This window comes from Hibiscus syriacus, unplaced genomic scaffold (assembly GCF_006381635.1).
Source record: "Hibiscus syriacus cultivar Baekdansim isolate YM2019G1 unplaced genomic scaffold, ASM638163v2 tig00013773_pilon, whole genome shotgun sequence".
Classification (NCBI taxonomy): domain Eukaryota; kingdom Viridiplantae; phylum Streptophyta; class Magnoliopsida; order Malvales; family Malvaceae; genus Hibiscus; species Hibiscus syriacus.
This window is the reverse complement of record NW_024062309.1, coordinates 160,525-172,136: the sequence shown is the minus strand read 5'-3', so window position 1 is coordinate 172,136 and position 11,612 is coordinate 160,525. Positions and strand designations below refer to the sequence as shown.

Genomic DNA, 11,612 nt, shown 5'->3' with positions numbered 1-11,612 from the left:
TTTTGCTAAAGATTTGTGCTTCGAAATGTGCTAATGAGCTTCGTCTTTATAGCGACTTGAAATGCAGCCCCATCCAATAAGATCAAAGTCATCCAAACTGAATGCAATAAATAAAACGGCATGGTAAGGTCGTGCCCGTTATTTGTAAACAACAGATCATGCCAGGTAGATAAAAATATATTGGGTAAACTATGAGTTTAGTACTTAAACTATCATTTTTAGCCTAATTTAGTACCTAAAATTTTCCCCCTTATTTTTTCAAAATCAAACTTAATATTTAATTTATGATTCATTTTAATACCCGTTGTTAAAAACCTAACGGACGGGCTCACCGGTCGTCGCTCTATAGTCACTAGCCGTCTCATCCCTCGACCGATAAAGCTCAAAATTTTCATCCCGCACCTTTTCGACCCCTGAATGCAATTTCAACCTCAATTTCACCGAGAAATGTCTCAATCTCTCCAAATAGACGATGAACTCTTCTATTTCTTCATACTCCGATCGTGGTCCATCATTCAGATTTGTCGTCCATCCATCGGAGTTATGTCACATCAACCGGTCCGTTAAGTTTTTAACGATATGATACTAAAATGAAACAAAAATTAAATATTAGCTATGATTTTAAAATAAAAATTAAAAATAACACGACTAAAACTGATAGTTTAAGTACCAAACGCGTAGTTTATTCAAATATATTTTACCAAAAAGTCTAGTTATTTTCTGTTTAAAGAAAAATCCCTGGCAGGTGTCTGCTAAGCTGATCCAGCTGACTTCATTTTCCCCAACTTTCTTCATAAATTTTAAGGGTTAATGTGTATTTTATCTCTTGGATTTGCCTTAATATTTAGTTGGTCATCGATTTTTTAAACTCATTTGGCCCTTAAATATGGTTTTAGATACCTTGAACATGGATTAATTACTTAAATATTTCATCTTTGTTTTGTTTTTTCTCTTGGCAAATTAGCATTATACTTCGTGCACCAATTATTCTTCCAGCTATCACTAATTATAAAGTAACTAAAATACTATAGAATAAACAAGTGAACAAGCATATTGTTGTATCAAAGTCAACATAAAATTAACTATTAATATATAAATATTATAAATTTATAAAAATTCAAATACAAAAAAAGAACATAATAACAGATTATTAAAAAAACCTACTAATTATCAATTAGTTTGAGGCGAAATATTAGGTATTTTAAGTAAAATTATGAATTTGAATTATAGTGTTATGAAATGAGATTGAATTAAGAAGGTTATTTTTTTATAGAAATCCGTTAGTTTTATTAAAAATAAAATATATTTAAAATTACAATTTTAGATTTACAAACATAATCGTAAATCTAAAATATATTATGATATTTTTCTATTATAATTGAGACAAAACTAGCCAACTAGATTACATAAAGACCAAAGAAGGAAAAGATTAAAAAAACCTAAACATAAAGCTCGAACAAAAAAGATACGAACAAATCTGATTGCATCGGCAAACGAATCACAAAAGGGGATGAAGCTACAGAAAGACCACAAATAAATCATAAATCGGAGTCGAGCGATGTGAGAACGCTATCCACAAACTTGAAACGCGTATCCAAATCAATCTGAGGGTCCAAAGCATGAAAAATCAACATGATAACAAAGAAGTGTCATCTTGATTAGTCGTAGCGATGTCAAATTCAACCCTCGTACAAAAAGATAAACGAAAAAAAGGCCAACAAACTGAAAACTACCAAAAGACAGAGATAAACGTGTCACACAGACATAATTATTCTCATTAAAAAATAAAAAAGAAACAAAGAAAAAAGATAATCGGCGGTCGACAACCAATATCAAAATTAATACCGCCGCCGACTAAATAAAATCAAAGAAGAAAAAGTTGATTTGATCTCTAGAAAATAATACAAACTGTAAAAAAAATGGGGAGAGGGTGAAGGGAGAGAGCGGGTGAGAAGGTTATTTCTTTAATGAGATTATATAATATTTAATTTAAATTAATTAACCAACTTTAATTTATTAATTGTAAGAACTTATCAAGAGACAAATTTCAAATTAATTGATTCATATAATATTTGTGTAACAATATAACCCACAAACCGAAGTCCATTTTATAACTCCATGACTAAATTGAATGAAATTATTATTTTTTACTACTCAATTTTGCTCCTTTTGTTGTATAAATCTATCAATCATCTCTCAGTAGCTTTCCATCTTTTTATCCACACAAAATTAACAGAGAGGAAATTCAAGAGAAAACAATTCAACAATGGCTACGATGTTATCGTGGTGATTCAAATCAACCCTTTTCGTACTCATTTTAATGGCATGTCTTTGGTGGAGTCAACGGCAACAATTGGTCAGATGCTCTATTGGTTTTACAGGCAAAATGACCACCAACATTAGTAAAGATGTCGTGAAATATAAGGTAAATGATCCTTCCGATGACCCTGTAAATCCTAAACAAGGAATCCTTCGATATGAACCCACTATAATCAAGGGCAAAGTATGGATCACTTTCAAAAGCAACATGCGAATCGAGCTACAAAGGCCACTTTTCTTGAGCAGTTTCACAACAATTGATGGTTGTGGTGTCGACTTACACGTAACCGGCGCCGGTTGCCTCGTGGTTTATAAGGCTACCGATATAACCATCCATGGCTACGCATCCACCATTGCAAGTCCCAACCACCAGCACCGTGATGGGCCCTGATTCGAAGGTCATACCCCTTGGTCAAATGGAAGGTGATGCTATAAGATTGGTCACAGCAACGAAAGTTTGGATCGATCATAATACATTGTATGGGTGTCAAGATGGTCTCGATGTCACTCGTGGTTCAACCGATATTACCATATCTAACAATCGGTTCAGGAACCAAGGTAATGAGAAATAGCTCCATTTATCCGACTGTTTGCAAGTACGAAATCGCATATTTACGCCATTTTTCTGACCGTCGTCGTTTACTACATAGCAGAGTCCGTCATGGATACGCTCACGTAGCCAACAATTTCTACCTAGGATGGGAACAATATGCCATTGGTGGAAGCATGAGCCCCAACATCAAGAGTAAAGCCAATGTTTTTGTTGTTCCAAATGCAGGTGACAACGAGGTCACATGGAGAAAAGGCGGATAAAGCTTTATGGAAATTCTATTCAGAAGGAGATCCTTTTAAGAATGGAGCCTCTTTCAGTAAGCAAACAGGTATAGGTGGAGAAAAACCTAATTATAGCCCGGAACAGTACTTTAAGGTTGCCGATGCTGGATCGGTTAGAAAATTGACAAGCGCGGCGGGTGTTTTAAAATGCTCTCGGACTTTGACATGCTAGGTTCATGTATAGTTTAAGTGCTAATGATCAGCTTAATCACAATATTAATACATGTGTAGTTTATATTATATATATAGCTCAAGTTCTAATGAAGAAGATTGGAAATAAGATAAATGTGGCATTCGGATTAAGCTGTTGAGAATTTTAACATGTTTAAATTAAGAAGGGAACATACTACGACATCGGGCTTAATGGAGAAAGATTATTGATTCATTGCCTTGAGAATCAAGAAATGACGATGTTAAAATGGCATCTCTTCTGCTTCCTCCGAAGCTAATAAGTATAGCTTGTCTCCAACTTCCTTTTCAAACCCAGAAACATAGATGAACCAAACATCAAACTTCTTGATTTCGCTTATTTCGATCCAGCTGAGAGAGAGAAAGGAGTCTTGCTTGCGAAAAATGATTCCGAACCTCAGCGTGACTCTGCAGAGTGATAATGGGACCAATATTCCTTCACAAGTTGCCCGAACAGAGAGCCTTCTCTCTCCATCAGTTTCGTCGGCTCATTGTACTCCACAAGTTTGCCTGCAAACATAATGGAAACAACATTCATCCACTTAAAACGCTGGTTCTATTACAAGCTAAGTACATTCATACGTAAAGGTCACTTCTTGGATAAGCATTTTAAAGAAACCCACCATCACTGATCGCAAGCACCATCGTGCAGTCCATAACGGTCGGTATCCTGTGTGCAACTGTGATGACAGTACAATCGGCAAATTCGGTGCGAATGGTTTTTTGTAAAATCAAGTCCGTTGCATTATCAATCGATGCAGTCGCTTCGTCGAGTACCAGTACACGACTTCTCCTCAAAAGAGCACGCCCCAAACAGAACAATTGTCGTTGCCCCATGCTCCAATTTGATCCATCTTCCACAACTGCATGACCGGTTTATTTATTTCTTCAGTAAACAGTGTCACTATAAAGAGATTAAACGTACAAGAATGGTCTTTCCGGATAATTTACCCATGGAGTCCAGTCCATCTTCTTTTTCCTGAACAGCCTCTCGAAGTTGGCATTTGTCAAGAACCTTAATATGCAGATGAAATCAGTTACCATAGTACTTTTAGCATTAACAGGAAAGGAGAAATTGTTTACAAAAAGAAGATCAAATTTTACCTCCCATATCTCCTGGTCTGTATGTTGGGATAGAGGATCCAAATTGTATCTCACGGTTCCATTAAAAAGGGTAGGATCCTGAGGTATAATTCCGAAACGCGACCTCAGATCGTGTAGACCAATAGTAGAGATGTCGATGCCATCAACTGTAATCTTCCCTCCAGCTGGCTCGACCAGACGGAATAAAGCACTGATTAGAGTTGTCTTCCCACTTCCAGTACGGCCAACAATACCAATTTTGTGCCCTCCTTGAAATGTGCAGCTAATGCCTCTAAGAACTAATGGAGAATCCGGCCGATATCTGATCTGTTCGAATATTTTTTTTCTAAGAATAACTGGTGCGGAATAGACGAATTATGTATGTGCAAAGAAATATTATACCTGCAAATCACGGATATCAACTTTTCCCACCATTGGCCAGTTGGATGGTGGACGATTCTCCTCTATCACTTCAGGGGTTTCACTTGGTATATGCATGTATTGGTTAAGCCTTTCTACAGAAATGATGTAATTTGCTATGGTGCATTGGTTTTGAATCGAAAACACAAGGGAAATATTCAACGAAAGGCCATAAGAAAGAGCCATGCCGATGAACCCTACAATAACACGAGTAGTTTTTATGGAACGATACGAAAAACAGTATAGGCGAGTAAGAGTTTGTTAATACTAACCAGAACTGAAAGTCCCAGGAGGAAGCAAAACCATGCAGAGCGCTGCAGAGGCCAAAACAGTAGCACTAAGTGTCTCTAACCGCTGGATCAACCATTCATTTGCTGAAAAACTGTGGAAGAACGGACTCGCATTAGTGTCGATAAGTTCGAGGCTCTTTGCGAAGAACTGTTCTTCCTCTTTGAAAGCCCTTATTGTGGTGGCTCCAGCTATGGACTCAGCTAGATGGTTTGCTACCAAGGATTTGGTTGTGCCATTTATTCTCATCAACTCTTTTGCAGAGGAAAAGTAATAGTTCTACGTACAACAATAAATGTTTTCAAGGTTAATAACATTCCTGCAAAATCATCTTGAATTTTTCAAGTTTCAAAGCAGATAGGAATTGTTCCCGAATGCGAAGTCTATCTCTCGAAAGAAACTTGTAGTGTTACCTGTAGGCGGATCGCTGCATAGATAACCGGTACCGAAACAAATAGGACTTGCCAAGTAACGACAGCTAGAACTCCAAGATTGCTATAAGTATTCATGGTAGCCCCACAAGCAAATACTAAGCTAAATGGTACATCAAGATCAACAATGCTCAGATCAACAGATACCTGATTAAAATCAAAAGGTATAAATGTCAGTTACGCCTATCATTTTCAGCTAACCATTAGGTCAATATTTGAGTGAGACGCTTACCCGACTTAGTATTCTTCCCAGAGGAGTGGAGTCATAAAACGACATAGGTGCACGAACAAGGGAGTTTAGTAGCTGTGAAAATAGAGATTTTGAAGATCTAATACCTAAGGTAACTATGGCAAGCGATCTCAAAAGCAACAGCAGAGTTGAGAAAAAACCAATTGACAAATAAACGGCAATCAGTTTCAACGAGCTAACATTAGAACTGTCTACATTAGCAGCCATCCAAGAGTTCTGTGCTACCTGACCCCCCACAAAGAAAAGATGACACAAAATAGCAATGGCGAAGAACAAAAAGCCTTTGTCTTGATTGAGATACTGTATGTATGGCTTAAGTCCTGTGTCTGCTTGTTCCCTTTCTTCTTGCTTTATCAGTTGGTCGCCTTTCGGTTCTTTAAACTCTTTTTCCACATAACTCTTCTTGATCTCTGTAATGGACGATCCACGTCCCTCGGAAGGGTTAACTTCAGCAACTCTTCCACCTCCAGCGGTTTCTTTGTGTGCATGGACAAGGTCCTGAAATTCTTCACTAGAAGCTAATAAATTGTGATAAGAATCTGCTCGAAGGATCTCACCGTCCGACATTAACTGTGAATGAAATCAACATTAGAACACAAAAGAAGTGTTGAAAAAGAGATGAAAGAATGTATACTAACCAAAACAGAATTGAAAGCCGGTAGGAAATCAACTTGATGTGTCACAAGTAAAACTGCCTTTGCTGCAAGTGCTTTCATAACATATTCCTGCAACAATCTAAGTCAGCTTTGGCATATGTTAATACTGAATCAAATTGCTAGGTGATATTAGATTTTGGTTATACATTAAATAAACTTGAAGCTGTGTGAGCATCCACAGCACTGAATGGATCATCCAAGAGATATATCAGCATCCTGATAGAGAGCGCGAGCAAGTTGAATTCGCTGCTTCTGGCCACCACTAAGATTCACTCCTCTTTCTCCTATTTCGGTTTGATCACCGTACGGAAACAATTCAAGGTCCTTCACCAAGGAACACCTTTCAAGCGTTTCTTCGTATCGCTGTCTATTCATGGCAGAGCCGAATAATATGTTCTCTTGTATCGTTCCTGTCTGGATCCAGGCTGTTTGAGAAACATAGGCAATCTTTCCAAATACTTGAATCTGTACATTAGACAATAGAGCAAATTACTATATGCTTTTAGAACTGAAATGAAAGAAACAAAAAGCTAGGATAAAAGGCTAAATTCACTCGGTCCTTACAGATCCTTGGATATTAGGAACTTCTCTGAGTATTGCCGCTAACAAGGTCGATTTACCGGAGCCAACTTCTCCGCAAACAGCCACTTTTTCCCCCATCCTAACCTCTAAAGTTATGTTTCTTAGGGTGGGTTTTGAAGCATTCTCCTCCCAAGAAAATCCTCCTGATTTAATAGAGATGGCTAAGTTGGCATTCTTCATATGGCGTTTTTCCCCAACAATTGCACTCTGCAGCTCAGGTGCATCGAGGAACTTTACGACACGCGCAAATGCGACCTTTGCTTGAATGACTATCCCGATAACATCAGGTATAGATCTAATGGGATCCTGAACAAGACGTAGGGTGGCCACGAAAGTGAAGACATTACTAGCATGCAGAGGAATGTTCAAGAAATAACATGCCCCAAAGGTAGCAGCAGAGACCAACACTGGTGAAGACCAAAAAAGAAAGGTATTATATGCTTTTCGCAACTGCACCGCCGACAACCACTTGTGTTCAACAGCCCTTAACTTTCCGATGACATTCCTAAAATGGTTCTCCCATGCGTATAGCTTCAGCACCTTCATGTTTATCAGAGCCTCGGAACTAGCCTTAAGTCTTGCATCTTGTGCGACCATTAGATTTTTCTGAAACCTGTGCTGTAACTTGGCCAGTGGAGCATTGCACAGGACAGTGAGGATGATAACAACTAGAGCAGCAAATGTGGCTAGTCCGACGGAACGGAAGAGAATAATTAGAGCAAAACACAGCTGAAGGCTTGTTGTCCATGTCTGATGGAACCAGAAAGGAAATTCTCCAATCCTATAGGCATCCACTGTAACGTAATTCGTTATCTCACCGCTCGAGTGCATCTGCCTTGCAGCATTGGATAATCTCAGTTGTTTCTTATATATTGCTGCGGTTAGCAAAGACCTTATTTGGAGACCTATTAGTCTGGTTCGAAAATACCACTGTCTTTGTGATAAGGATTCTAAACATTTTGCGAAGAAGAGTGATAAGGCCAAAAAATAACCTTCATTTTTGAAACTTCCTTTTCCCTCAGCAACCAAAATGAACGCGTTAAGGATCAGAGGACCTGCAGACAGTGTGAGTATCTTAAGCAAAGCGAAAAATCCAGAGACGAAAATCTCTCTCCAATGGCATATTATTATGGTCTTCAAAATAGATGGCTGTGATGATGGTTTGGCTTGCTTTTGCTTGTTCAATTCCTCCAAGAACGACAAATAGCAGCTTTCCGCCGTCTCCGCCTCACGTAACTTGGGCATATCATCTTCAGTCAGAGTCTTCTCCCTACCTTTCTTCATCAAAGGGTTCAACCACCAAAAGGAGAATTTGCTAAAGCATCCAGCTGTGGCGAACGGGGTAACTTGAGCGGTGTAACCATCTTTGGTACTGCCATTGACCTCGCCATTTAAAGGGTCATAAAGTCCACTTTCATTTGTGTTACAAACACCATCTTCATGCTCATATTCCTTGTAAGCACAAAACAACAACAATATTGCTCCTGGTAACGAAAGAACATCTAAAACTATTTTTGTTGTCACTACTCCATTCAGAATAGCAGCAAATGCAGATAAAAACAAACAACGGAAGCATATATGAAAGCGAGAATCAGAAGTAATCGAAACGGTATCTTCGGAAGATGGTTACCCCTAAGGCTCACAGTTAAGCCCACCAATAACCATGTGCAGCCCTGAAACATTTCCAGCAGCCACCAATTCAAAGGCAGAACAGTCTGTGTTTTCCTCAACTTCTCTTCCAAAATCCAAATGCCAAAGCACAAGTACACCAATCCAATACAACCATTGACAACAGCAGAAGCTGTTTGCAAAGCAGATCGGTTTCGAAATCGCACAGGGATGCCGACTGTTTTCGATGATGGCTTTTGAGTCATGTTGAATAAGATCATGATCAAGAGGAGGATGTCGAAACAAATCATCACCAATTGATTAACGCAGGAAGAGGGGTTGGTGAAATGCCACAAAGTAGAACCACATGGCTTTCCATCACCATTTAAACAAGCAGATTCCCCGCAAAACATAGTCCGCAAATCCTCCATCATGGCTCTTGTTTCCCTTGATCTTCAAACCTGAACATACAACAAGAACTACTATACAAAAGATCCTCAAAAGCATCAATCACAGAGAGGGAGAAAATATATTCAAAGGTTGAGTCTTTTGTAAAATAAAATACGAAAAAAAAGTTACACAAGCAACAAAGTCCAAATCTGTCCCACTCAAACAAATAGTTAATTTAAAAATGGAATGCAAGGGTCTTAAAGAATTCATAATATTTGCAACTTGCAAGTAATAATCAGAAGCAAAAAGCAAAGGAAAAGAAGATCATTCAAAGCCCAGAAACTAATATTTTTTGAACTCTCGAGTTAGAAACCCATTTCTCGGCAATTAATGTAGAGAATTCTCCAGTGAAAATTCTCCTATAATTAGAAACCGATTCATTTCGAAGCAAATCAACGTGCGATCCAAAGAACGTGGCTTGACAGAAAATGAAAACAAGCATTTAAAAACAAATGATGAATGAAATACATGCACCCAAAAACAACCCTTTGTGTTTCCCAATGATGTAAACTAAATACCAAATGAAAACTAACCAGTAAAGTGATAAAAAGAAACCCAAAATCCTTTCTCACAAAAAAAAATGTCCTGTACATACAACAGAACAAAAAGTTGTTTGGGATTTGGCTTCTGCCTTCTTGTTCTTCCCCAGAAACGAAGAAGAAGAGAAAAAAGATTGAAATTGATGATTAGTTCATTCGTATTTGTCTTCCGGTGTGGACTGGAGTCTACGTGTTTATATGGAGAAACAGTAAAGCAGGAGGAAATGAAACGAGAGGCAAATTTAAGTTTTGTTAGAAAACAATCGTTGTCACCCTCTTGATTGTCTATTTGTCTTTTTAGATAAGAGACGCAAATCTGATTACTCTATACAGACAACATTATTTAGAAACGATGACAACGTTAACTAAATTTTTAATAAATTCATTAAATAAATTTATTTTCAAGAGTAAAATTTTAATTACAAATTTAATATTTAAATTATTATTTGGGTGGCTTAAGTTTAATTCGGATGGCGCGAGGCTTACGGATTCCGGGACGACATCATGTGACGGTGTTATTCGGAATGAGGATGGGAGCTAAATTGGAGGATACGCTAAATTCATAGGCTGCTGCTCTGTGCTAGATGCAGAATTATGGGGCATTTTAGCGGGGTTAAAGCTGGCGTGAGATTTAAAGTTAAAGGCAGTGGTTGTGGAGACGGATTGCCGTGATGCATTTGCTACGGTGCAAAAGGATTGTATCTCATGGAGAGGACCGTCGCTGGTTCCACATATCGTGGACCTAATTAAAAGGGGTTGGAGGGTAGAGTTTAACCGAGTGCCTCGAAGGTGCAATGATGTGGCGGATGGTATGGCGAAAATGGCCCGTTCGGCTGATTTCGGAATTCGCTTCTTCCAGCATCCCCGGGAGGCTGCTGCAGCTGCTTATAATCGGAATGTCCTGTATTACAGGCAAAGTAGAGCTTAAATTAGGCTAGCTGATTGCTTTTCTTTTCATTCAAAAAAAAATATTAGAGATAAGTATGAAATCCGAATCCGACGGGTTCTAACCTGATCTGACCCGATTAGGTTAATTTTTTTAAAAAAAATCTGAGATCAAGTCAGGTCGGGTAGCCGCGTACATTTGTTTTTCCCAAAATCAGTAGCTTTTCTTTCTACAAAACTTTGTAATATTATGTAAAACATTTGCTTATATCCTTACTATAGATATTTAAATGTATTATTGTGTTGAATTTTCATCTGCAAAATTCCTTTATTTTGAATAGTTTGATTTCTATTCATTAATAAGTACAGCACATGCACCTTTATTTCACCCCCAGCTAGCTCATTTATGAGAGACTAGTGCTGAGAGAGACGGCAGAAGTGACTGGGTACCCGATTCTTTATTTTTCTAAGAGATTTTTGGATCACTAACTCAAGATTGAATCATAAATTCTTTCTTAACCTAATACTCAATAAATCGGATATCGATTAAGGAAGATTTTACGACACAAATTTAATATGAAAGATAGTGAAAAATAACGAGTTGAGTACTTGACTCGTAAATTTGAATATTTTCATTTTAAAAATATGATAATTTTTTAATTGAATCAACATGTTAACGGATAGGATAACTTTGAACACACTTAATACATGGAATATTGTCTCTCAATTATGTTCTGATATTGTTGTTGTACGTGTTTTACTTGTTTTTTTTAAGGCTTACATAACAAATAAGTATATAATGTATATCATTTTTTTCATCAAAATATCTAAAGTGTTTTTTTAGTCAAAATAAGTATTTAAAATTGTATTTTTTGTCAAAATAAATACCTAAAATATTTTTTGGTTAGAATAAGTTCATAAAGTATTCATTTTTTTTGTTTGAATACTTAAAGTATACTTTAATTAATGTCACGTGTCAATTTTAAAAAAAAAATTAAACAAATTCTTTTAGAACTCATGAAAAATATTGAATACTTTGTGTGCCTATTTTGACCAAAAAATAACTTTAGGTATTTAT

General features: G+C 37.3%; 1 protein-coding gene and 1 pseudogene across 1 annotated transcript; one reads left to right on the top strand and one right to left on the bottom strand.

The window, feature by feature from the left end:
• The first annotated feature begins 2,320 nt into the window (after positions 1 to 2,320).
• Positions 2,321 to 3,325, top strand: LOC120206415 (annotated as a pseudogene).
• Positions 3,326 to 3,414: 89 nt separating this feature from the next.
• On the bottom strand, positions 3,415 to 9,106 carry LOC120206432 (ABC transporter C family member 10-like). The gene is given in 13 exon segments (XM_039206083.1): positions 3,415 to 3,852; positions 3,966 to 4,205; positions 4,294 to 4,357; positions 4,447 to 4,752; positions 4,828 to 5,042; positions 5,118 to 5,412; positions 5,547 to 5,711; positions 5,797 to 6,384; positions 6,453 to 6,539; positions 6,617 to 6,677; positions 6,679 to 6,935; positions 7,035 to 8,609; positions 8,612 to 9,106. Coding segments are annotated over 13 exon segments (4,449 nt in total). The 5' UTR covers positions 9,095 to 9,106; the 3' UTR covers positions 3,415 to 3,739.
• Positions 9,107 to 11,612: the final 2,506 nt, after the last annotated feature.